The sequence below is a fragment of the Lepidochelys kempii genome, chromosome 3 (assembly GCF_965140265.1).
Source record: "Lepidochelys kempii isolate rLepKem1 chromosome 3, rLepKem1.hap2, whole genome shotgun sequence".
Classification (NCBI taxonomy): domain Eukaryota; kingdom Metazoa; phylum Chordata; order Testudines; family Cheloniidae; genus Lepidochelys; species Lepidochelys kempii.
In genome coordinates, this window is record NC_133258.1 from 110,748,402 (window position 1) to 110,776,080 (window position 27,679).

The window sequence follows — 27,679 nt, forward strand, 5'->3', positions numbered from 1 at the left end:
GTCTGTGAACAGGTTGCCTAATTCTCAAGTGAATTCATTATTCAAATTATTCACTAGCTTCTTTCACAAGTAATTCTCAGTCTGCAAATTGTTCACGTTCTGTTCATTACAGATATAATGCAACGCATGCTGTGTTGGTGGGTTACAGAAGTTTCCTGGTATTGCTTCTGCTTACTGACTGGATGACTTCTGTAACCAACCAAAATAATGTGAATTGTGAATTTTATAATTGAGCGTTCAATTTTAGATTAACTTTTGGTGAATATTTGTGATAATTCATTATTCACAAGTGTTCATTCAAATGCTCACAGGAAGCAAATAAACAAGGGTTATGGACATGGTCAGTTTTACCTTTGTTTTAGAATTCACAGATAGTTGTGGAAACATTTTCTACAGTTTGTTCAGCTTTGATTTACCACTCCACCAGAGCTGCTATGTTCTATCACACACTTTTTATAACATAATATAAAACCTAACATAACACTACCTCTTGTTTTCTGTTTTATTTAAATTGACACATTGAAGCCCATAATAGTACTCTGTAATTTGAATTGAACAGAGTGTTCTTAACTTCTTGGCCTGAACTACTGTGTATTCTTTTTTTGTGTTAAATAGCAGCTGCATTCCACCCCAGAGGTGGCTACATTTGCATAGCTAGTGAAGTAATCCTGTACGGTGCATGTGGAGGCTTAGTTTTTAAACATGGTCACGTAAACAGCTGGGTCAGAATCCTTGCACACTCATGTACTGTGACAGGGTCGGGCCAGGAGAGTAATAGAAGGCAGATATATTAGCCCCAGGCTAAGTAGGTCCCTTTTCCCTAGGTAAGGTAACAGGAACAGGGAAGGTTCCAGAACAATCAGGAACCTTCTGGAGACAATTAAGACAGGCTGATCAGAACACATACAGCCAATCAAGAAGCTGCTAGCTGCTGGTTTTAAAAAGGAGCTCACTTCAGTTTGTGGTGTGCGTGTGGGGAGTTGGGAGCAAGAGGCACTAGGAGCTGCGAGTGAGAACGCAGACTGTTGGAGGACTGAGGTGTACAAGCATTATCAGACACCAGGAGGAAGGTCCTATGGTGAGGATAAAGAAGGTGTTGGGAGGAGGCCATGGGGAAGTAGCCCAGCGAGTTGTAGCTGTCGCACAGCTGTTCCAAGAGGCACTCTAGACAGCTGCATTCCACAGGGCCCTGGGCTGGAACCCGGAGTAGAGGGCAGGCCCGGGTTCCCCGCAAATCCTCCCAACTCCTGGTCAGACACAGGAAGAGTCGACCTGGACTGTGGGTTCAGAAGAACGGCCAAGCTGAGGGCTGCCGTGAAGCTCCAAGGCGAGCAAATCCGCCAATAAGCGCAAGACCCACCAAGGTAGAGCAGGAACTTTGTCACAGTACCTAGACATAGAAGACATGAAGAAATACCAATTTCTGCAACTAAATGCAAAGCTTAGGATATCCCTGTTTAGACATCCCTGTTTGAAAATTGGCCTCCCTGCCTTCAAAAAGGAGATTTCTAAACCTCACTGTCCGTATCAGTTCCAGGAAATCTTTGTTAAATCTTATCTTGCTAGAGGGTGACTCTCTTAATGAGAATCACATTAGACATATAAACATTAAAGGAAAATTATGGGCCCATCTGTGATAGTCAACATTTAGGAAAACTCTAAAGGCTAGCTCCTCTGCTGCACTGAGCCCTGCACAGCTTGGGAACAGGAGAGGGGGAAAAGTGAGTTCAAGCTATTTCCTTGGTTTTGTGGGTCACTAGAAGCCAAAGTAAGGAAAAGCACAGAACATACTGCATCAATCCTTTACAAAATGCAGTGTACTCGCACCCAGGCATCCAGCTAGCTCTGCTGATTGGCACACAGGAGATGGAACCCTGTTTCCACTTACTTACTCCCGGTGCCTCTCTGCCCACTCCCTGATCACTTACTCACAGGGGGAAGTATGAGGTGCACAGGCTCTGTTCTCATCTCTTCACACGTGGATCCAAGATCTGGGTCAATCTTGTGTGGAGAATGGAGGGGCCTTATTCTCTCTTTTCCCTTGGATGACCATGGAGGACCAAGGCACCGTCTAGTCCCTTAGTTTTATATATTCATGGATGGAATTCTCAGCTGGGATGCCACTTGGTTTATCTTCCTAAAAAGGTACTATATCTATGCAATAAGCTCTTTGAGGTGGGGACTCTCTCTTTCTCTTTGTACGTACGTTGCCTAGCATAATCAGGCCACAATCACAGTTCAGCTGTTACCCCCAGCATAAACAATAATAAGTTCAACAAAGATTTCTCTGGAACTGATACAGAGTTAAAGAACATGCATGCCTTAAAACATCAAAATCTTATATCCGGGTGCACAAATCGGTCCTTACATGTATTTTATATGCCTGCTTGATGATCTGACTGTGCTAGGATTTGGATTTCATATTTATTTGTCTATGTTTGAAAATTGACCTTCTCCCTAACCGCCCCCCCGCCACATTTTCTGTAGAAAAGAAGTGACACATTCACAAAGCTTCATAATGTTATGCATTTCAAATATGCAGAAATAGGATTCCCATCCTCCCATCAAGCAGCAGGGTAGGAAGCATGTATATACCTTTGAAAATCAGCTATTGCCCATGGGAATGTACATGTGGTATGTACGTGTGATTTTCCAGGGTATGCACCAGTGTGCACCTTTGAGAATGGTTAAAACCTCACTACATGAGTATAGCAGCCACACTTACAAAATATTATAGATGCAAATAGTATCAAGAATCTTCACAATAAAGACCCCCAAAGAACATATCGATATGATAGACAGTTAACTTACATTATGTAAATAATATGCAAATATATGCACCGCATATGGTAAATAAAACCTTCCTAAACACACATTTACAAAACAGATAATCCATCATGGTTCATGAGATTATCATCTGCATTTTTTAAACAAGCATTCCAAAAACTCTGCAAAGTCAAATCAGTTTCATTTATTTTGTGTGAAACACAATGATCTACCATTTATTGTTCTACTGTAGATTCCTTTCACAGTACCATTCATTCAAAAGGATCTACTTACTAACTATATTTTGGGATCACTTCAGCAACTACTGAACTACCTGCTCTGGTATAAAACGCAAGTACAGTAACCCCCCTGAGTTTAATTAAACTAATCACATGTAAAGTTAAACATGTGCCTAAGTTTTTGGAGATGCAGGACCTTTATGTGGAAACTGTTGAATGACTGAAGAAGGAAGGGGATCTTCCATACAAATAAAGGCTGTATTTTCAGGCTTGATCCAATGTGTATTGAATTTAATTTGAGTCTTTCAACTGACCTCAGTGGCCATTAAATTAGATCCTCAATGCATACACAGAAGAGGGGAGAAGTTACTTTGCCAATTCCTGATTCCTGAATGCTTGACAACCTCTGCATTCTCTGAGCATAGTGTTTTGTATGGTGTGTATGGTACGTGAATATAAAATATCCACATTCCTGCTTTTCGTAGAATTTATCCCTCTCTTTATTGTTGCCAGTGCTGCCTTTCATCTTGGCTCAGAAATGAGCTAATGTTTTGCCTCTAGAATATACTAGGTTGAGCAAAATGACAAGTACTTTTAAAAAAAAAAAATCCAGGAGAGATGCCCTGACCTCTCAATGACTGTTTTGTTTTCCTCTTACGGAATTTACTCTGGGCCAGATTCTGTCACCTTTAATCATGTAATCAAGCTGAGTAGTAGCAGACTACACTGGCTGCAGTGGAACTGCTTGTGAAATAAGGATACCTGAGGCATTTGCACTTGCTTGGTTAGCCCTGTAAACTAAGCTTGGTTTGAAGTGCAACAAGTTCTGCCAAAATACCACAAGAGAGGCTCTTATAGTACTATTTCCACCTGCTGAGACAGGAATCTATCTGAAGTTTTTATATTGAGCCAATATCTACCCGAGGAAGTACCAGAAGTCCATAAGAGATTCCATTTATTATGAGATGTACAGACAGGCGTTACAGACTCAAGAAGTTCTGTTAGTTTGGATAAGCACCCAGAATACTGGGTGTTTATCTGACTTGAACGCCAAATGGTTTAAGATTCACATGTCACTAGTAGGATCTCTAGTGCTTTGAAACACTTTTATCTGGCTAATGGTTGGTAGCCTTCTATCAGGAGACTTTCCTGCAAGTTGACTTTCGATTAAAATTTCAAAATATCCCGGGGTACAACTGTTTTTCATTTAAAAACAAAAATAAATGAAAGTGAAAAGAAAATCCCATGTTTAAATCATTTAGAATTTAAACATAACTGGCAAAGCAGTGATGAGGAGGGTGTTCAGAAACGTGCTTTGTGGGGTGAAAGGCAAATACTTGGTTTGTATGGAAGTGCTTTGGTTGTATGGAAAGGAGAGAAAAGCAAGCATATATAATATGGATTTATAACAATATATACCAAAAAAGCACCATTCTAGATTATAGGAACCTTTGCTAGAATTTAAAAATACAAAGCAAGATTCATTTCTTTAGCATGTATAAAGGATTTTTTTCCGAATCAGTTTCAACACTTAGCATCTTCTTCTTTAGTACTGTGAAATAAAAAACAAAAATTAAATTAACATCAATATAAATACTTTAACCAAAATACAAATATACAGTTAATTGGCTAATCCAAAAATATTTGACACGGCTGCCAATGGGCAAGTGTCCAACACTGCGAACATAAAAGCATCTCAATCAGCTCCCTTCTACAGCCCCAGACCATGAAGTCAGTGGAGCTTTGTGTGGATGCAAGGATCCATCCATGCATATAAGGCTGTAGGACTGGGATCTGTCTCATTTACCTTATCTATAAAATGGCGATATTAATACCTTCCGATGAAAAGCGCCATGTATCTTTTATGTATTCTTATTAATCAGTCTCCTGTTTCTTTCTTTCTTTTCTTTACTTGGAAAAAGCATCTGGAATGTTAATGCATTGAGAACTGCACTGGGAAGTGGAGCAGAGCACAGCGTTAGAGTTAAGGTCTTGAAGAGGATGAAAATAGAATGCTTGATTGCTGGTTGTCTCATCAATCCATGCAAAGAAACAGCTGACAGTATGTTCTTGTTTGGGGAAAAAAATAGGAAATCCATTTTATTTTTCAGTATGTTGGAATCACGGGAATATGTGTGCCATGTTAAAGTCTGGGTTTCAAAAAATACAACAGATTCGGGTGTTGCTATTTAAACTGCAGTTCAGAAATGTCTAGTGTAACACACCATTGAGGTAATAAATCTAAATAGAAGAAAAACCCTTTGATTTCCCTTTCCCTAAATCAATCAATGTTGATAAGTATTAACAGCTCTGTGCTGTTAGAGATAGGTAACTTTGGGGTATTTCCCATTTGATCTGATTTTTGTGTGTGTGTGTGGCTGTCACCCCTGCATTTGTATTTAGCAACATGAGGGTTTCAGTAACTAAATTGGGAGAGAGACGAAGAGCATCTTGCAGAGAACTGGCAACCGCTTTGATTGTGACAAACAGCATGAAACAGTAATGAAACCAGTTGGTTGCCTCTTTTTTCTGACAGTGAGCAAATGCTGCTCCTAGTTCTACACCCACACACATGTCCCCTTCTAGCTGCTTTTCTGCATTCAATTTAAAGGCCTTCATACAGCAGCAGCTACCAGACTATCTCAAGACTACAACACTGCACAGCAAACACGATCAGACGGTAACTGTAATGGGCAATAGAGTTAGTGGATATGTTGCCACCTTATGGCATCCATAAGCAATACCAATCTTTCACGTACGCATGTAGTGTAGTTGTAGCCATGTCGGTCCCAGGATATCCGAGACACAAGGTGGGGTGAGCTAATATCTTTTATTGGACCATCTTCTGTTGGTGAGAGAGACAAGTTTCAAGCCAGAGAGAACTCTTCTTCAGGTCTGGGAACCTTCGCTTCACCAAACTTGTGCAAGGCCTTTGTGATCCTATTTTTTTCACAATAAAAAATCATTTAGACTGGGATTTGGCACCTAATTCCCTTAGGCTGCTTTGAAAATCGCAGCCGTAACATTTCCCCCTGAAAAGGGGCCCACTACTGCCTAGTCAAGAACAGATTAATTAATGTTTTTTTCTATTAGAGCTCCAACACCATGAAACAACCTGCATTTGCCAACAACTCACTGACCTAATAGGATGTTCAGGATCCCCTTGGAAGCACATCAATGTGTAATTTCTTGGCCCTGATTCTGCAGTCAGCTCCACACACAGGTAGATGTTTGCAAATGCACAGAGCTACGTTAAGACCTTGCCTACACTTGTGGCAGCATATAGGGTACGTGCAGCTACCTGCTGCAGTGAAAGGCTCCAGCAGTGGGGAGCTGCTGGAGTCTCTGTGCACTGCCTCCCGCTGCTGGAGCCTTTTTTCCTGCAGCAGGGAAAGGCTCTGGCAGCTCCCTGCAGCAGGGAAGTCGGCAGCGAGGCAGCAGGACACTACACTGCTAAACATGGTAGTGCAGACGTGGGAGCCGCAGCTTTAAGGTGTTGAGGGCTGTGAAGGGTGCATACCGTAGGAGTCAGGTGTGTCTGGGCACTCTACTCCACTGAGCCATGTCTTGCTGTCTACACCGCTCTTTATACCCGTGCTGACTGGGCATGCAGCATCTGTACTGTACACACCACCATACATGTAGACCTACCCAAATGTGCCCACACAGATTCAATAGCAGGGTTGGGATCTTAACTTGTAGGTGTACAGCTGCCCTCTCTGGGATGCAAACATCCCTGCCCAAGCGTTTCAGTTTGTGATAGTCTTGCACACTCCATGTTCCTCCCTTCCTTAGATCTTTCTGGGGTTAGTTAACAAAACACCTCAGGAGGTAGAGAGGTTAACGTTTGCCACTATAACGTGGATCACACTGTGTGTTCTATCCCTTTCCCCTACCCTTTGTCGTGTCTATTTAGATTATAACTCTTTGTAATGGGGACCATCTGTTCCTCTTTGCTTGTTCAGGGCCTTGCACAATGGGGCCCTGAGCGTCAGTGGTCCCTAGGCACTTCCAGTAAAAATGTGATTAATAATAAGATGGGTGTGTGCATGACGCCGGCATTCCTGTGCTCCACGTACATGATTACCTGGTGCCCATGATGTCTGTGGTCCTGAATCATCAGAAGCGTTGCACCTTTGCAGTGGTCTCTAGTGTCCAACATAAATAGTAGGGTGGCAGGGACCACAATACAAGAGCCCTTTCCACCCTGACTGCCTCCCTTGCAGTTTGACCACATTTTAAAAGTGAAATGCTAGGACTCTAGCACAGGGTTGGGAGGAGAACACTGGGGAGGTTTTTACAGAGGCCTCTCTTCCACCACCCTCCCCTTTTCAAAATGAAAAACTGGGACATATTGGAAAAATGGGGAGAAAACCGTATTTTCCTGTATCTCTGTTCTTCCTGTACCATTGTTTTCAATTATTGCTTCTTCTCCATCCCCCTAACCCTCCCAACTTCCTCTTATCTTCCTATATATCCTTACTGTCTTCCATTTATAGCCTCCACCCATACTCAATCCTTCCAAAGTACCTCACCTCCATCCAGGCTCAGAGGTCCCTAGACTTCTTTCAACCCCACCCCTTCATGCCCAGAAATTTCCTCCTACCTGACACCCCTAGGCTCAGAACTCTGGCCCCCAGGCTAAGGACACCACTCCACACTTCAGAACCTTCACCTTGGCTCCAAAATCACGCCGCCTCTCTTCTAGCCTGCCCCAAGCCCCTCCTGCACTCACCAGATCTAGTGAGGCTCAAAAACTGCCCAAATCCACAGGGTCAGAGCTTTCTCCCTACCTCTAGTGACCCCAGCCCCACTTCAGAACCTCTTCTTCCTGCCACTGGAAACATCCTTTGGAGGCTCAGAACCATTCTCTCCCCTCTTAAGACTGCCCCCCAACCAAATTTACTTATACACTTCTTGGTGAGCCTGGAGAAGGGTGAGCACGGGCATTCAGCAATAAAGAGGGAGCCCCCTGTTGATCTGAACTAGCCCTGCAGAGTCCCATGTTCCATATTCAGCACCTACTGTCACTGGTGTTTGCAGGAACTCCAGGTGGGAATAGAACAAGCTTTAGTTTTGCCACGATTCCCCAGGTGGTAGTCTGGTACCCAGCTACTAACAGAGCAGCCAGGGATTCCACTTCTCCCACTGACATCACTGAAAGCAGGATTGGGCTCCCAAATTATCACAAGAGTGGTTGCTAACAAAGCTTTGCTTGATTACAGCATATTTCTGCAAATTTAGCTGACATCTGGTTTCGGGTAGATTTAAGCACATGGGGAATTTGAGAAGTAACAAGCCTTTGCTGGGCTAGAAGACACCGCAGAAACACTAGACAGTCAACATTTCAAATCAAGGCAGCTCTTCCATCACCTGTAACTCAAAGAATTTGACACCTTGTCTCCAGCATTGGCAGAAACACTGTCCTTTGCCTTCAGTGTGAAGTGGCAACATTTTCCAAGCCAAAGCTGCATATAAATCTTTGTAAAGTTCTCAGTGACTTGATTTAATAAATCCTTTTGACTCAGTAATTATCCTACTTGACTCTACGGTTTGTTAAAAACCACAAATGTGACACACAATGAAGTAATTGTGAAATTAGGATGTAATTACTTTTGCTGCTGGAGTGACCTTTTGTTTGTTTTCCTACTTAAAAGAAACAAATTTTGGACCTCTCCTGTTTTTATAGGGCTAGATTGGTATTTGCACTATATGGACTATAAAAAAAAACCTCCCCCCACCCCCCTACACCTGTGCATGTGGTAGTCAGTCCTTGGGCATAGGTGCTGAGGAGTAAGTGGGCACTGTGCACCCAATTATTCCCCCAAGCAAACAGCTAAGGAGGGGTGAGAATAGGAAGAGCCCTGGTTTCCTCCCCTCTCCAGAACTGCACAGCTGACCTATTGCAGGGGGTATCCTAAATTGCTAGAGGTATATGGGGCCACAGCAAGAGGGAAGGAAAGAGGGAATCCTGCCTTAAAAGGTGTATCTCTGGTCAGTCTAAACACTCCACCTTGCTCAGGCCTCTGCATAAGGTACGGTCTACTCCTTAGAATGGAGCCCATGTAAATGTATCTGTTGGGAGTTCTGCATGATCAGTGCAGATTCAGACTGGAAGGAGCCTATGTTTTGGTGGCTATAGGCCAGATGTTCTTTTCTTAGTGGTCAGTCACATTGATTTTGTTGATCTCCTTGCTGCTGTTGCTGAAGCAAACAGATTAAATTCTTTCAGTGCTGCTGTTGTCATTCCAGATGGATGCAGCTAGTTCTTTAGATGTCAAAATAATCTATTTCTCTGGAGACATGACTATGCACACTAAAATTAAAGTGGGCTGACTTACATTTGCACATAAATTAAACCTAAGTGTGTTCTAAGGGGAGTCAAAGAAGAATTGGAGAATGCAGCTAAATTAGTGAACTTGGAGTTAGTGAACGAACTTAAAAATCAGATGCTAAGCCAAGTGACCTCATTCAAAACCACTAAATTGACTCTTCATCAAGTAATATGGTCAGGGAAATGTTTTTTTCTCTCCTCAGGGTTTTAGGATTGTCTTTATTTTTAGCACTGTCAGTTTGGATTGACAGTAAAAATAAATAAAAGCCATTTGTTTGTAAGAAAAACATGTTTTCATAAATTTCCAAAAGGAGCAAAAACAGAGTGTGTGGCTTTCTTTTCAATTGATTCAATTTTCCTGTGCATTCTTCCTCCCCACTCTCTCTTCCACACTGATGCATTTCTCTGTTTGTTTGATTTGAATTATTCTGCTAGCTTCCAGAGCCATGATTGCTGAGATCACAGCTATGTAGTGTTAAAGTGCCAGGGTTTTGAAAAATCATTATGATTCCATTGAGTTTAGACCCTTACAGAATAGAATGAGGAATGCAGTATTCTCTCAATCACAAAAAATATAGCATCCCACACCTGAAGCTTACCTGGACTATTTCAAGTGGGACAAAGAAATCAGTTTGAAGATAAATATCTCCCTTTCATTCCAAATGAGTTAATCAGCCCTCAGAATGACAATAGTTAGACGTTGCTAGCCAGAGCAGTCACCTTAATTTTTCCAATTAGCTTTTCACTTCCATGCATACATTTTTGACTCACTTGGAATGGGCTTTGGATAGCTCTTTGACAGTATCTTTTCAAGGGTGTCAACTTGGTTTTGTCTAGGTGATCTTTCACACCAGATTCCTGTATCTCTGTAACAATTTTTCCTTCCCTCTTTTCAGTGATGGCTGGGCAGACAGAGATGAAGTAATTGAAGGCTATGAACCTGAAGCAAATGGAGGAATCACTATCAAACTGCAGTCCCCAGAGGTCTTGTCATTTGATGACTATTTTTTGAAGTTACGTTTGGACACCAACACCCGAAATCCCTGGTTTCCTGAATTTTGGCAGCACAGATTCCAGTGTCGTCTTCCAGGACACCCTCTAGAGAACCCCAACTTTCAAAAGAACTGCACCGGTAAAGAATTAAATCCTTTTTTCATCTGGATCTATGTGGTTTGAGAAACCCATCTCCCCCTGATTTCTTATTGTGAAGTTAGTGCTGGTGAGAAATGCTCAACTCAGAGCTCTCAGACCAAAGCCCTCACTAACAGATGTGCTATTTTCATTGGCTATGCAAGCTCTCCCACTGCCCTGTCAGTGTAACTCTGTCCTCTTGCAAATGCACATGTTTCTTCTGCATCCAACAAGGATGCCATTAATGCCAAATGTGATGGAGTTTGTGATATGAACATCTGTCCAATACCAAATCATTTTGTATAGGCCACGGAATAGACATTGTACGGTAATGTATGCATGTAGTTGTAGCCATGTTGGTCCTAGGATATTAGAGATACAAGGTGGGTGAGGTAATATCTTTTATTGGACCAGCTTCTGTTGGTGAGTGAGAGAGAAGCTTTGAAACCACTCAGAGCTCTTCTTCAGGTCTGGAAAGGAACTTCCAGCCTCACAACAAAATGCAGGGTGGAACAGATTGTTTAACATAAGTAGTTAGCACATATTGTAAAGGACCATTCAAGGTAGAGTACCCTGTTAACATCTCTGCAGTCTTATGACAAAAAAAAGAGGAAGTTAGTGGGTTACAGATTGTTGTTATAAGCCACAAATCCAGTGTCTCTGTTCACTCCATGATTTTTGGTATCTAGAAGAGTAATGAATTTAAGCTCCCAGGCTCATCTTTTGAAAGTGTTGTGGAGGTTTCCTTTCAGGATGAAGACTGATAGGTCAGATAGAGAGTGATCACTTTGTAAAGAGTATTCACCCACAAGTAATAGGGTGTTTTTGACTTTTCTCATTTTCTTGTGTGAGTTCCTTTGAGAGCATAGTGATTGTCTGGTTTCACCCACATAGTTGTTGTTGTGGCATTTAGTGCACCGGATGAGGTACACCACATATTGTGCTAGGCATGTGTAACATCCATGGAACTTGAAAGGTGGGTTGTGCGGGGTGTTGATCATTGTATCAGTGGAGATATGTCTGCGGGTTTAGCATTTGTTGTTCTGGCAGGGTCTTGTGCCGCTTTTAGTTGGTGTGCTGTGGTCTGTGGGGAGCTTGCTTCTCAGGATGAGTTTGGAGAGGTTGGGGTGTTGTTTGCTGGCCAGAAGTGGGGGGTCAGGAAAGATATTTTTCAGGATGGAGTCCCTATCAAGTATGTGCTGTAGTTGTTTGATGATGCCCCATATGGGTTCCAGTGTGGGGTGGTAGGTGGCAATGAGGGTTATGCAGTCAGAGGGGGTTTCATTACTGTATTGAAGTGGGTTCTCTCAGGGTATTTGGGTGTCTTGTTCCATGGTGAGATCTACTTCTCTGGTGGCATGTCCTTGTTTGGTGAAGGCGGTTTTAAGGGTACTAAGGTGTATATTCTAGACTTTCTCCTGTGGTACATGAGTTCCTGGCTGTAGATATCAGATTTCTTGCTGTATTGAGATGGTTACTGGATCTATTAAGGTAGGTGTGGTTTTCCATGGGTTTCTTGTATATGGTTGTCTGTACATTTCCATTTTTGAAGCTGATGGTGGTGTCCAGAAAGTTGATCCTAGTGTGGGAGTGTTCCGGAGAGATTATTGTGGGCGAAACCAGACAACCACTATGCTCTTGAATGAACACACACAGGAAAACTATAAAAGACAAAAACACCCTATCACTTGTGGGGGAACACTTTTCACATGATCATTCTGTATCAATCCTGAAAGGAAACCTGCACAACACTTTCAAAAGACGAGCCTGGGAGCTTAAATGCATTACTCTGCTAGACACCAAAAATCATGGCGTGAACAGACACACTGGATTTATGGTTTATTACAATAATCTATAACCCACTAACCCCCTCTTTTTACCGTATGACTGCTGAGGTGTTAGCGGGCCACTCTACCTTGAATGGTCCCTTACAATACGTGCTAACTACTTATGTTAAACAATCTGTTCCACCCTGCATTTTGCTGTGATGCTGGGAGTACCTTTCCCTCTGTGTGCCTGAGCAGCTTGTCTCTCTAACCAACAGAAGTTGGTACAATAAAACCTTGTCTCTGGTTGTATGGTAATGACTTTTAGACTTTCAACTCCAGGCTTGGCCTGCATTTGAACTGTTGACATCAATCTTTTCATTTCTAAAACATTTCCAAGGCTACCTAGGCATCCCTGCCCCTTGTTTAATAGAATAAGTAAGTACAAACACAGTTGGTCAATGTAAGTGGAATGAATCAACTGTCTGGTATAGCGGGTGAGAAATTTTCTGTCAGAGTGAAATTTTGACTAAAACAGGAAACAAAATTCATTTTTTTTCCTCCCAAAATTGTTTGTTTTCTGAACAGCCCTGTTTCCAGGATTATAAAAATATTACTGGAGGAAAAAAACATAAGGAGGGTTGAGTGGCTTTAAAACTGATCAATCAGTTATGCAATTCTCCCCCTCTTTTTCCCACACTGTTAAGTTTATATTTTTCTTCCACCCCAATGTGTAATACTCACAAAGAAAGCATGCATGATAAGGTGATGCAAAAATTGATAACATAATTCACTGAAACAAAGGAACAGGGTCATATCTATCTGCACATAGACATTCTCTGGCATGACAAGAGCTGGCAAATAATTCAAAATTAGTAATTTTCTCAGTGAATTTAATATCTTTTCCCATTGGCAAACTAATTGTGAGCACATCAGTTTTCTTACAGTTGTTGCTGAGAATTATTTGCTGAATAATTATGATTTCTAGCTGCTTTGTGAACAATTCACTTGTAGTATTTTATAGTAAAAATTTGCACTGTTTTGACTGGCCACTCCCAGGCATGAATTTTACCCTCTGATTCAAAAATTTATCCTGGTTTCTTTTGAATTTCACCTGTTATTTATAACCTAAACTTAGTTTGATAAACTCTAATTCATTTGCAAATTGGATACTATTAATTTAGGCTTAAATAGAGACTGGGAGTGGCTAAGTCATTATGCAAGGTAGCCTATTTCCCCTTGTTTTTTCCTACCCCCCCCCCCCCCAGATGTTCTGGTTTAACTTGGATTTAAACTTGGAGAGTGGTCAGTTTGGATGAGCTATTACCAGCAGGAGAGTGAGTTTGTGTGTGTATAGGGGTGTGAGAAAACCTGGATTTGTGCTGGAAATGGCCCACCTTGATTATCATGCACATTGTAGGGAGAGTGGTCACTTTGGATGAGCTATTACCAGCAGGATAGTGAGTTTGTGTGTGTGGTTTTTGGGAGGGGGGTGAGGGGGTGAGAGAACCTGGATTTGTGCAGGAAATGGCCCAACTTGATTATCATGCACATTGTGTAAAGAGTTGTCACTTTGGATGGGCTATCACCAGCAGGAGAGTGAATTTGTGTGGGGGGGTGGAGGGTGAGAAAACCTGGATTTGTGCTGGAAATGGCCCAACCTGATGATCATTTTAGATAAGCTATTACCAGCAGGACAGTGGGGTGGGAGGAGGTATTGTTTCATATTCTCTGTGTGTATATAAAGTCTGCTGCAGTTTTCACGGTATGCATCCGATGAAGTGAGCTGTAGCTCACGAAAGCTCATGCTCAAATAAATTGGTTAGTCTCTAAGGTGCCACAAGTACTCCTTTTCTTTTTGCCAATACAGACTAACACGGCTGTTACTCTGAAACACATCTAATACTATTTTAATCAAATGTTAAAACAATGATATATTTGATAGTTGAAAAATCCTTCCACATGAATTCAAGCTTCTTCCTCTTACCTTAGTTTTGTGCAATAGTGCTACTCTTATTTTATACGTAGGTTTTCCTTCAGCTATCATTTCACTGTATGTATCTTGCTTTCTGTTAGTGCTATACTGTGTTACTGAAATGAATTTCAAAGTGTCAGCACAGTTTGCTATTTATTGGCTCAATTATTTCTATGCATATAGGGTAAAACTTGTTAAAGATGCACTGTAAGTTATTTACGGCCTTTTAATTAAGGTATGCATTATCTGAGAAGCCTTTAACTTTAAGTAACCTTCACTGGGTAAATTATTATTCATTATTTGTACTATAGTGCCTAGAAGTCTCAGTCATGGACCAGGCCCCCATTGTGCTAACACAGAGCAAAAAGACAGTCTCTGCTTTCAGCTAAGTATAAGACAAAAGACAACAGATGGATACAGACAGAGAGGGGAGTACAAGGAAACAGGGACACAGTCTTTGTAGCATGACCGGCAGTGGTAAAAGAACATATTTGTATAAGAATTCTTTGTTAATTATTGAGTAAAACTAGTATTTCTAAAAGTTCTCCAACTCAGTTTGGCCGCTGGTTGTGGCTACTTTCTTCCCGGAGATAGCTAGATGGTAACTTTATTTAATCAAAGGTTTTATTATAGGTGGTGAGACAGGACAGCTGTAGTCTTGTTTTATTGCCGATAAAGCTGCAGGATATCTTTAGGTTTTAAAAAGAGAGAGAGACTTAATCAAGTGTTTATCTATGATAAATCATAAATGTAACTAGTGGAAGAAGCCATTGATTGCCAGATAACAGTCTCAGCTCTTGGTCTTTTATCAAGTGTTTCTGGATCTGGAAGAAAGCAGCTGCAAATTTCTGGTAACTCATATTTGCCAAAATACTTTCTTGTTGGACCAGATTGTTGATCCTCCTGGCACTCAAAGATACAATCTCACAAAATAAATTTTAAGACCCACAAGATATCCCATTGATAAATAAGGCACTCATCAAATAAAGCATATGCAGCTATTACCTTTGTAAGCAGCATAGACATGCAGATATGTTAATATTATATCATGGAACAGCAAGTAGTGTAGCTGGGTTCAGGGTCAATTTTTGTATTTATAATTTCCATGATGGGTTTTAACACTTAAAATATCAATGTATGGACTAAAATAATGTGCACTCTCTGGATAGCTCCACCACATTCAGCCTCCTCTGTTACAGAATTGAACCACCAGAGCCATAATCTGTGCTCTGACATTCAGTAGGCATATACCTGACCATTCCTCAGTATGAATTCAGTGAATGCTTTGAAATCCTATAAATCCAGTGGTTGGGAAAAAGAAGTGCACAAAAATAAAATGTATTGATTTTGTTTTTGTACATAAGACTTGTGTGCAGGCTATGCAATAGAGTAGTCAGCCTAGATATAACACTTTTCAATAAATCAGTAAGGAAACCAGGTGACATAATCCAGGTAACTGATCTGAAGAGAAGGCTGATACAAGTGCCTTTACTCAAATTCTTACTTAGTCAGGTTTTTTTCCGTTGGATTGTGTTTTCCCTTTTTTATCTGACTCTTCTCTAATCTGTGATACTGAGATTGCCAGTTTTCAGGTTGTCATTAGCCCTTCAATCTAGGAGCAAAGGATGTCTGTAAGTTACTACCACAACAACAAGAACAAAGACCAAATCTAGCTTCAGAACAGAGAGCCCTTTATGCACAAAACATGTATCAGAAGGGTTTACTGAACAGGGACTCTGCTACCACCTCCGCACACACCCTACACCAGGACTTGTGAAAGGGCCTAAGACTGTACTACACAGTTCCTGCACTCCCCTAGCCAGGTAAGCGGCTTTCACAGCATGTTTACACTGCTATAGCACAATGCAGGGACCATAGTGGAAGGGAGACTCCACCCCCAAGTATCCAGATACTTTCAAGCCATTAGCAACTCTAGCCACTGGGCACCTGGGTCCAACTCTGCCTGTGGAACCTGTGGTAGTTCCTGTTGGTGCCAGGGACATGTGGGAAACTTGGAGCCAGCAGAGAGGGATAAGGTGGGGAGAGGGAGTGCTCTTGCTGGAGCGCAGCCAGCATCCTTGTCCGGTGTTCTGTCCAGTGGGTCCTCTGGCCAGAACCCGCAGCAGGCTTCTCTCAGCACCAGGGCCTGGCAGAAGCCTTGAGCAAATGGTGAGGGATAAGGATTTTAGGTAGAGCGGGAGGGAGGAGGAAGCAGGGCTCGATGTGGAGCACAGAGGGAGGGGGAGCAGGGCTGGATGTCATGTAGTGGACCTATTAAATTGGGGGCTACATCCAGCTCTGTCAAAAATTGTCTTTGATGGTGGGTGGGGCCAGCTTGCCCTCTTAGATTTGAAGTGGCTCTAGCCATTCCCTCCAGCATGATATTTTCTGGGTCAGGCAGCAGCTTCCGACTGGCCATCCTGTCCACTCAGTGCTGAAGCAGCTCCAGGTGCCCTGACCCCCCTGCAAGTGAAGGGTGACTCCAATATCAGCTGCCTGGTGACACTACTGTCCTGTGTCATCGGTCCCTGGTAGTTCAATCTCATAAAGACAAAGGGCAAAGTCAACCCTGCCAGAAGCAAACCTGTGGTTTCAGGAAGTCTATGTCACAGGCAGGGCATGGGTAGATAAGCCTAGTGGGTAAAGCTGCAGTCAGCCCTAGTGTATAGGGCTGGAGCCAAGGGGCAGAGCCAGGATCAGAAGTCAAGAACCAAAGCAACAGAGAAGGGTCTATCATAGCAGCCATCTGGGGATCCACCTAATTGCACAGACAACATCCTGGTGCCCTCTCCACCGCCTAAATAGTGCTCCTGGACTTCTCAGGGACCTAGGAGCACTGCCAATCAGGCCCTCTGTGGGTGGCCCAGCCTGTGGTGCTTGGCTCATGGCTCATAGATCAGTGATCTGCCAGAGCAGTTGAGTGGCCATATGGATGCAGCAGACCCTCAGGGACTGGCAGCCCTAGGTTCTAGAGCTGTGACTCCTCACAACCTAGTTATTCCAAACCTAAGGTTTCACCTGCGATAGTATTATCATCAGTGAAATAAGGTGGAACAAATGCTATAATAATGTTTTTCCCTCATGGAGGGAGTAAGGCACTCCAATATAAATGTTTCTTAGACTTTGGGAAGTAAATGTTAGTGATATCTGAGGAGCTCTACATACTTAATAACACTTCAGAGAGCTGAATACTTGATTTGCTAATTTCTAGCAATCCATTCAAGCAGAAGGAGCTCACGTGTGGGAGGAGGTATTGTTTCATGATTTCTGTGTGTATATAAAGTCTGCTGCAGTTTCCACGGTAAACATCTGATGAAGTGAGCTGTAGCTCACGAAAGCTCATGCTCAAATAAATTGGTTAGTCTCTAAGGTGCCACAAGTACTCCTTTTCTTTTTGTAGAGATGAAGGTGTTTCCGCTTGTGGGTAGAATATATATTACTCACCAGTCTGAGCGCAATTAACAAAATATTTTTTTTAAAGTTGGATCTCTTTTAAATATTGAGGGTCTAGGTGAGGAGGAGGGGGTTGGTTTTTTAAATGACTGTTAAAGGGAGAGAATAATAGCAATGGTAGCAATGGGAAACAAACTGTAGTGAAGGTAATTATGTATCTTTTCTTGTTCTTATGATTTAGAACTTAATTTAAACCAATATTAGCCTATATTAAATGTAACTGTATTTCATTCCTGACTATTCTTCAGGCTTTTACAGGATCAAGGAAATTTAATGTGGGAAAAAGACCAATTAGGCTATCTAGTCCCTCCCTTGCCAATATCAGATTGTTCTCTGCTTTGTCCAATTTTTAAATGAGGTTTCCATCACTTTCTTCTTTAGTCCTCAGGATCGCCTGACCACACACTTATAATTGTGAACTAATATTCAAATGTTTTGTGATATAAACCAATGGATTGAGATAAGACAATTTAATTCATTGCACTCAGGATCCGTAAGCAAGATTGAAACACAGATCTCCAGAGAGGCTAGGCTAATGAAATAACTTACATTTACTGTTCTCTTTCTATTCTATTTCCCGCTGCTTTGATGACCTTCATTAGACATTTGAAGTATTGCATTTTGTTAAGTATTTAAAATATAACACAAACGGACCATTTTTGACTTGTGTGTTCAATCCAGCAATTTCATATTGCATGATCACTATGAAAGCTTCATTACCATTGATACTGAGACCAACATTTTCCAACATGAATGCCTAAAATTAGGCTCCTAAATCTATGTTTAGGGACCTAAATAAAAGTGGCCTGATTTTCAGAATTGCTGAATCTCCCAGAACTCCCACTGAGGTCAATGGCATCTACAGCAGTTTACTTATTAATCAATCCACCTAATTAGGTACCTAAATATGGATTTGGGTTCCTAATTTAGGCACCCAAGTTTGAAAATGTTGCCCTACATTTTGAAAGCGACAGCATGGTTACAGAACTCTGAGTCCTCTCCCCTTCAAATAAAGCCTCAAATGTAATGTGAAAAGCATGACATTAGTTTAATCAGTTCTAATTCAGTCTGTTTCTGGTGGATTTGTATATTATCACTGTGTTTTGTAGTAACACTTCTATCTGTGTCTGGTGTATAGGTTTACTTTGTTACTAATGTATAGTCATAATTAAAACTGGGCAGGCATTTTTTTTATTTTTAAATAATTTCACTTTAACTACGTTTATGCAATTAACAAGGCAGTCTGTCCCCTTTAAGAATATTTGTGGTCCATTGTCTGCCAGCCATGTATCCAAGGGCTGGTTCCCTTAAGAACAGTTGTTCTGAGACTTTTAGTGTCCTGGAAGGATCAAAGGACCAAGCTGGGAGTGGGGATCAGGACACAGAGCCATGTGACTGATTATATGAGGAAGGCAAGAAATACAAAGGTTGGATCTGTTTCTCAGTCAAGGACGGGGATGGGAAAGACCTGGTGTAGGACTGGGGTCTGGAGTGGAGCCAATGGGACCACCTGCCCAGAGGGAGTAGGGCAGGATCCCATAAAGGGTCTGGTAGAGTAATGGGGGACTTGTGAGAGGCACAGGAAAAGCACGATAGTCCAAAGGGACTCCATACGGATGTCTGTTACCATAAGAAGCTCTGAAACCAGCAATAGCTATGGAGTCTTGGGTAAGAGGCCAAATGAACTGGGGAAACCAAGGTACAGAGGTGTCTTGGAAAGACTAAAAGGACATGGGTAATCCTGCTGAAAGGGTGAAGAATTTAATACATTTATGTCTAATAAACAGCCCCAAGAAAGGGAAACATGAACTGCAACACAGGGAGTGAGTTAATTGGAGAGTCACAGGGGAAACTGAGGCTGAAGTGATGGTGGTGCCATAGCTGTGTGCTGTGTGGCTTGTGCTGACTATAGCAACCAACAACCCCCTTTGTGTTCATTTTTGGTGAATCTTCTAGTAAAAGTGCTCCACTAACACCATTACTTCTGAAAAGCGATTGTGAAGCTTGACTAGCCAATTTTTGTCAAATGTGAATTTTAAATCGGAAAACTAAATAATAATTGTGACCGAATGCCCCCGTGTAGTCACGTCGTCATAATGTGGATTTCAAATATTACATTCCAATTTCAAAATGTATGTTCTTGTTGATTAGGTTTAAAAGTTATCCAGGTAGGGAACAGAGAAAATATCAGATGAAATGATATTGCTGAACAGAGGATGAACTGCACATTTCAAATTCAAATATGTACTGATCAGTAATGATCTGCAGATCAAGAATTATTGGCTGAAAAAATTAAGTAATTTCAAATAATGAATAGCACACTTCCAATCTTTGTAGACTGTTTTGCACATAGAGCAATTTAGAAGAAAAATTAGTCAATTATTTGTCCCATTCTAGTCCTAATAATTTTTATTTGTCTCCGTGGAAGGGACTGGAATCAGTTTGGTTTGTCTTCTGTGCCACCAGTTTCTAGAATACACATCATCTAATGTTTTATTAGCTAGTCTTCGCTTTTCCAGTTGCTTAAATTACAGTAACAAATTGTTAACCGTAAACTTTTTCCATTTTGATGGATTTCCCAAGATTAGAGTTGGTATTGGATTTTTGCTGCTTTCTGATTTTGTTTCTGTCATTTGATTTGAATATATCCATTAATTAGAACTGGATATTTGACCTGAGGTAATAGGCCATGGGCATTTGGTATTAGTTTCTTTAACAATCCCATCCATTTTTCAGTGGGTAATCACAATATTTCATCCTCTGTGTTTCAGTAGCCCAGCAGGATCAAATATGGATCTTATTGATTATCCACTGCCTTTTGAAGCAGGTTCTTAACTATCTGTACAGCTTCCTCAGCTAGTTTATAAGATGCAGGATAGTGTGGTCTGGAATTATTTGCCCCAGGTTTTCAGCAAACACAATTGGCTTGTGCATTACTACAGTTGCATTTACAATGGTACTAATCACTCATGGGTGCAGCAGTGAAAATGTTGACAAATATGTATGAACTGACATTTCTTTGCAACTGCTGGAACATGCTACTAGCTTATGGTGGACTGTCATTTAAAAGTTTGTCTCAGATGCCAGGAAATGGAAATCGATTGTCTCCAAATAATGACCGTCTCTCTTCTGTTGTTTTCTAATTAATTAATCTCAAAGTATAGCAATTAGAATAGTCAGCCAGAATTGGCTAAACAATAAGCCTTAAAAGTTAAGAAATCCTACCTTTGCCAAATTTGTTCTGGAATGTTGTACAGATGTTAGGTATTCTGTGACTCACATTTGTCACATCTATCACACTTTGAGACTAGATCTGTGGTGCTTGTATTCATATCTCTCAAAAAATAGTATGTCTTTGTTTGGTCTTTTCTATGCCAAGATGCACACTGTACGTCTAATATTTCTACCAATGCTTATGTTTCTGTTGTTGTTTTTAAATGTATTGCACAGTTATTTTATCATGATAACTTCAAAAGTGGTTAGCATCAAAACGAAGCAATGAGTAATCTTCCTTCCAGCCTTGTAAAACATACAATTGTGGATCTGTAAAACCAGGGGCTTGTGGAGGAATTTAAATCTGACCACTTTTTGAGGGGCATATCAAACACACACTTATAATACGCATTAAACAATATCAGCACACGCACATACACCATAGGCATAGAAATAAACAGCTGTACACTCACCATTTCAGTGAAATCAAACTGGAAGGAATTATAAATGTATAGGGCCAATTTCTATAACTTGCATATGGGCCTGTAATGAGGTGACATGAAGCTGCACCTCCCTAAAGGCGGCTTGGGGGAGGATTGTGTGGAAGGACACACAATCCCTCCTGGAGCTCCCTGACATGGAGGAGTGCATTACACTCCCCTTTCTAAGCCCTAATCAGCCATGCTGGCCAGTTCAAGGGCAGGGGCAGGACCTCTCAACTCCATTTGTAGTGACTTGCACCCTCGAGGGATTGAAGTGGTGCATGACGTTTTCATAGGTGGAGACATCAAGGAAAGGATCATTGTGCCCTCCTGCACAGGCACAGGGCATAGTCTCACTGCGTCTGATTAATTAGTGAGTCAGCAACTTCTGACACCAATTCCCCTCATGGATGTTTCAGCTTTACTTGTGGCACTGTTGTACTAGGTGTGCAAGTCTCATTTCGTAGAACTTTTGCCACTAAGCTCTTAAATCCATAACGAGCTCCAGCATTGGAAATTTTTAAATCAAGATTGAATTGGAGCGTGTCTTTCCTGAATTAATTCCTGTTTGGATGTTTTTCTGAAAGTCCCATGGCCAGTGTTACAGACTTGGAATCGATGCTTACATAATGTAATATGGGAGATTGAGAGAGTAAATTTACGTATATTTTTTTTCACTGCTTCTGTGACCCAGTGAGAGAGAACCCTGCTTGCACTTAAATCTGTTTTTCCTCCCTTTGAAAACTAAAGGATAATGTGGATATCCTGAAAGAACCTGCCAAATGTTTTTGAGGATGCTTTTGGTGCCCAGCTGTTTAAGTTGGTCTAAAATGGATATCAAGCTTGTTACCTTTAGGCATCAGTCATCTGTCGCAAATGTGTACAAATGAAGCAAATATGGTATTTTCTGAAGGTTAAGTACCTATTTTTGGCAAGAATCAGAGTTACACTCTGGTCTGCTTTAAACACGGAATTTATCATCTCGGAGGAGGAGGAGAGAGAAAGTGTAGTTTAAAAAGTGAAACCCCTCTAAATTCAAGCAACTGAATCCAGGAACTAGAAGAGATATTAGGTATTCATTCAACTTTGCTAGTAAAAATAATATATACTCCAGCATGTACAAATATCTTGGATAGGTAACTTCTCTTTCAGGAGTTCAATTGAAAGACCTGCATTTCAGTTGCTTCCTATTTTCTTTGAAGCTTAGTTTAAAAAAAAAAAAAGACACTATTATAATCGTGGTTAAATGGCAACATTTTCCAATGGTTACTATGCAGTTATCTGAGAGTACCTAATATTTCTGCGTACTTAGAATAGAAAATATCAAGAGTGTCACTACTACTGCTTCTCCTTCTTCCCCTTTCCCAGCTAACTGAGACTGGTTGCTGGGATCAGTCTTTTCCAGGCTCACGCCTCCTCCATCCATCCTCCTTTACACCATCTAACCCACTCTTTTGTTGGGCATCCTCTTGATCTCTGCCCATGAATGCTAATCTCAAATGCCTCCCCAACAGGATTCACTTCATATACTCTTCGTACATGCCCATGCCATCTCAGGCTCCCCTCTGCAGCTTCTCTCTGAACCACAGACATAGGTCTCACTCCTGATGACCTCATGCAACATGCGATCCAGCAAGGTCACCCCTTACTGTCCTCCAGCGTCTTATTTCAGTGGCATCAAGTCTTCTCAAGTGCCTCTCTTTGGTTGCCTATATCTCTGATCCTTACAGAAGAGCTGGTTTTATCATGGTTTTGCATGTCCTTGATTTAGTTTAAGCATCCAGTTGTCATGAATCACTACAGTTGTCCTGTCCAGTTGTTCATGAATCACTAGACTTTCCCCATGGTCAGCAGCTTTACTTGCCGTCCTATATCAATTTCTCCATTTGCAGCTAACCAGTCCCCAATGTACTTAAAAGCAGAAATCTGATTTAGGCACTGACTATCAATGCTGAGAGGAGTGTTACTATAATTCTGCCTTAGCTTTTAAGGGGGAAATAGATCTAACATAATTGCATTAATGTTAGAGAGTCTATCAGCTTGGGAAAATAAGAACAATTTGGAATATGGAAATGAAAGTAAGTGAGAGAGGTTTCATTTCCAGACAGCTTGCAAATGAAGCCTGCAGCCTTCCTAACTTCATTTAAGCTTCACGAGCACTACAAGATTTCAAAAGTTTAGTATGTTTTAAAACTCAGGGCAGAGTCTGCAGATTGCAGAATGTTGTCACCCAGAAGAAAGCTGTGCTTACTGTGTTCTTGCCAAAGGACCGACCTGCTTGATGAACTATGGAGAGTGTTGTATTTTGTTTAGGTTGGTGATATGCCATGCAGAAGGCCACCTGCAGGGCTAAAGAAAATATCCCATTTTTAAATAACTGATCCTTTTACAGCTTTGACAGGTAAGGGAGTTTCAACCAATCAAAAAGATAATAAACATGCAATACCAATGACTGGGCTGTTTTATCTGTAGTATAGTTTTTTTTAGATAGTAGCTAAATAACCTATCTTCCCTCCCTTGTTCTCTGACTTCTTTCAGTAATCACATGAACTCATCTCACCCTCTCAGCATAATCAGTTTTCTTCTCAACCTGCTTACCTGCTGCCCAGGAAGTGACATCAAGTAGGAAGAAGACAGGTAAACTGTTACATCAAGGGACTACTCTTGTTGCTCGAAGACTACAAGGACAATAAAAAGACTCATTGTCTGGGATCAGAGCCCAAGCTCATACTAAATATTTATTATCAGGGTTTGATAGCAGTTTGCATACTTATTAGTAAAACTTCACAACAGCCTGGCAAGGTAGATAAATATTTTTTTTATGTCACAGATGCTAAACTGAGCCATGGACATTCCAAAGTCACAGAGACAGTCAGTGACTATCAGCAAGAGAGCCTTTAACCCCGGGCTCTCAATCCCCTGCTCTAATCACTAGATGGCAATCCCGCCCTTCCCTTTCATATTCGGGTAGTTACAGCTAGAGTTGGCTCTTCCATCTATATTAAGAAAAGGAAAAGATTTGGTAGTTGAGCATACAACTGCAGGCTGGAAGAGATGGACAAGTAGTGGTCTGCACAGAGAAGAACCTTTTGTCCCAACAATCTAATCCCTCTGTGTTATTCTGACTATATTTGAGTGATTGACATAATTTCTTCAGAGGTTGCTACTCTAAAAACTACCTCTCAGTACACTTTGGACATGAAGATCTAATTGGGGCTTTATTGTTGTTGTTAGTAATGAATTGGATGCATTTAAGAATTTAAAAAAGAAATTTGATACGATGAGCATTTGTTGTAGAGAATAATGTACTTTCTCTACACTAATATGCATTTCTTGTATTAATCACACTAAAATAACGTAGTATCTATAGAACTCCCATCACAATAACAATGGAAAACTTAGAACATTAATATTTTTATTGGTCTGTTCATAGAGTTATCCCTGTGTCATACATATATATCTTATACTATCTAAAACAGATCATAAAATATTAATAATTTTAAAGGATTCCCACTGTTATTGCAATATGAATTCTGTAGATACTAGGATACTTTAATACAAGAAATGCACACTTGCATAAGCACATATAGAGAGAGATATAAAAATGTACTTTATACTAGTGTGCACTTTGTGTGTGTGTGTGTATCTTACATTATATAAAATTGGGATACATCCATGAACAGATGAATATATTTAATGGTGTAAGAGTGGAAGAACTGGTGATGCATGTAAAACATATTAGAAGGACTGGGTTACTTTTAGGATTAACTGTTGATGGGTACACAGAAAGGAAGGAGTTTTAAGGAATTAACAACTAACAGAGAAATGTGGGGTGGCCAACCTTTTCTGATCTACGTGCCTGAAGATAAGATCTTAAATCCATATTTAGGCACCTAAATAAAAGAGGCTTGCTTCTTTTTAAAGGTGCAGAATACGCAGTAATTTCATTAAATCAATGGAGGATACAGGTGTCAGTACCTTTCATAACTGGGCAACTTTTATTTAGATGCCTAAATAATGATTTATGGGTCTAACGCTAGGCACCAGGTTTGAAAATTTTGGAGGGTGACTTTCTAGAGGGCTGGCTTAAAAAAGAGGGTAGAGAAAGAAAAAGTATTTTAGCGAGACTTTCCACCAGTCATTTTTTTCTGATTATATTGTTGCCACAATGGGAGGTCAATGTATTACCCTACAAACATGTATATCCGATCCTCGGTGATGCACGGAGTTCGTGTTGCACAGTGTTGTTGCTGCTGCAGCGTTAAGGCTCCTAACTGCTGCTGTTTCTGGAGCTCCGATGTCAGCTGCGCTAGCAGAGAATGCCGCTTCCCGATTCACCAGACCTCCGTCTTATCCATAAAGACAGCCTGCGGGCTTGGTTTGGTGGTGAAGTGGCTCGGTCAGGTTTATTGCCGACATAGCGCTGTACGAGCACCCCATAACAGCGACAGGTACGTTAACACACAGGAGGGCAAAGTTGCCCCTCCTATGACTTCTCCTTTCACGCATCAATACAAACAAGTTACAGATTTAATAATTTTATTAAGATGATGTTGAAGTAAAAAGAAAACGGTACAGAGTTTAAGCATAGAAGTTTCTGGTTATCAGGGAATAAGGTACAGATTATAAGCGAAATTCGGTTTAGGAACGGGTGGCGTAAAGAATACATAATCTGCAATCTCCCCGATTGGGGGTAAAAGTTTAACGGGTCAAAGTAAAACTTTGACATTAAGACAAAACAGACATTAAGATATGGGGGTGTGTTGTCCTTATAATGGCTATAATGGTTCAGGTGTGGAGTGTAATGAGTGGATACGATGATGAGGATGAATCTACCTTCATTTGGTGGGATTTAATGTTCAGTGAGTTTATGGTTCCAGTTCATATGGTCCAATGGAAAAAGTCTCTCAGTCCCTTTCCCATAGTTGATGCACGATGTCGTACCGGCTCACACCTCCTGGTACTGTCGGTGGCCGGTGATGTGTTCGATGTAGATGTCCCTGGACCATCGGCTGGTGTCTGAGACCATGAGGCACCACATGAGCCGTGGGTAGCGTCGACCGATCCCACAGGTCCACAGCACACGCTCGTTGCAGGGGTCCCAAGCACCCAGGGCTCCGAATTACATTTCAGACATTGTTAGTTACCACCCTTATCCTTGTACCTGCTCACTGGAACAAAACATCCTTATCCATTATCCTGTCATCCCATCCTTACCTGAGGGATTGGTGTGTTCCTCTTGGGATTTTGTTTACATAATTGCCTGATAGACCTGTGTTTTTGAACCATCCTCTCCAGTCAAGAATCTGTTTAGTTTGGTGTTGGCTAATACCTAATGTGGCGTTATTTTGCCAAGACCAGGCCCACTCTGGTTCACAGCCTTTGGTTCACACTGTTCACTATGTCTAGGACTTCAGGAAGGCCTACAGTGTGAAATCTTAAGATATTTGTAGGTTGTTACTTCCCATTATTTTCAGATACATTATGTAGCCAGCACATCACTCCTTGCATCAGATACTCAAGAGGAGCTAGCTGGATAGTACTTGCACAAACCAGTGTAGTAATGTCAATGCAGCATTTGACTGTCCAGGAGAGAGCATGAGGAGTCTGCCTCCCAGAGCTCCCCGCTAGATGGGGAAGCATGCACATTGTTCTACTGCTTCATGGGGTACTGCACATTTTGGTACATGGGGGAGAGAGGAGGTAGATAACCGAGCCATGGCTCTACTTCATCCCTGCCCCTGTGCAGGTTCATACTCCTCTAGGGGAATTAGGAGGGAGCTGTCCCAGAACCCTTGTCAACACAGGAGCTGGAATTGTGCCATGTCCTTGCATAGGCCAGCCCAACTTGGAAGACTCCTTGTTGTCTAACTGCACACCATACAAGGATCTAGCCCTTACTGTGCTTCCAAAATAGTTCAATTTTTTTATAGTGCATTTGCACATACCCTAATCTTAGACATCCTCACTCAAGTAGCTGAAATGGATTCTGATTAGGGCTGTCGATTAATTGTGGTTAACTCATGCGATTAACTCAAAAAAATTAATCACAAGTAATCGCAGTTTAAATCGCACTGTTAAACAATAGAATCCCAAATGAAATTTATTAAATATTTTGGATGTTTTTCTACATTTTCAAATATATTGATTTCAATTACAACACAGAATACAAAGTGTTCAGTGCTCACTTGATATTATTATTCTTTTATTACAAATATTTGCACTGTCAAAATGATAAACAAAAGAAATAGTATTTTTCTGTTCACCTAATACAAGTACTGAAGTGCAATCTCTTTATCATTAAAGTGCAACTTACAAAT

General features: G+C 41.2%; 1 protein-coding gene across 7 annotated transcripts in view; it reads left to right on the forward strand.

Annotated features, from left to right (window-relative positions):
* GRM1 (glutamate metabotropic receptor 1) overlaps positions 1 to 27,679 on the forward strand; it is a 339,484-nt gene that overhangs the window by 160,418 nt on the left and 151,387 nt on the right. For all 7 annotated transcript variants that reach the window (XM_073337558.1, XM_073337560.1, XM_073337561.1 and 4 more), the window contains exon 4: positions 10,236 to 10,471. In XM_073337558.1, the coding sequence (XP_073193659.1) occupies positions 10,236 to 10,471 (236 nt within the window). The remainder of the gene's footprint in view (positions 1 to 10,235; positions 10,472 to 27,679) is intronic.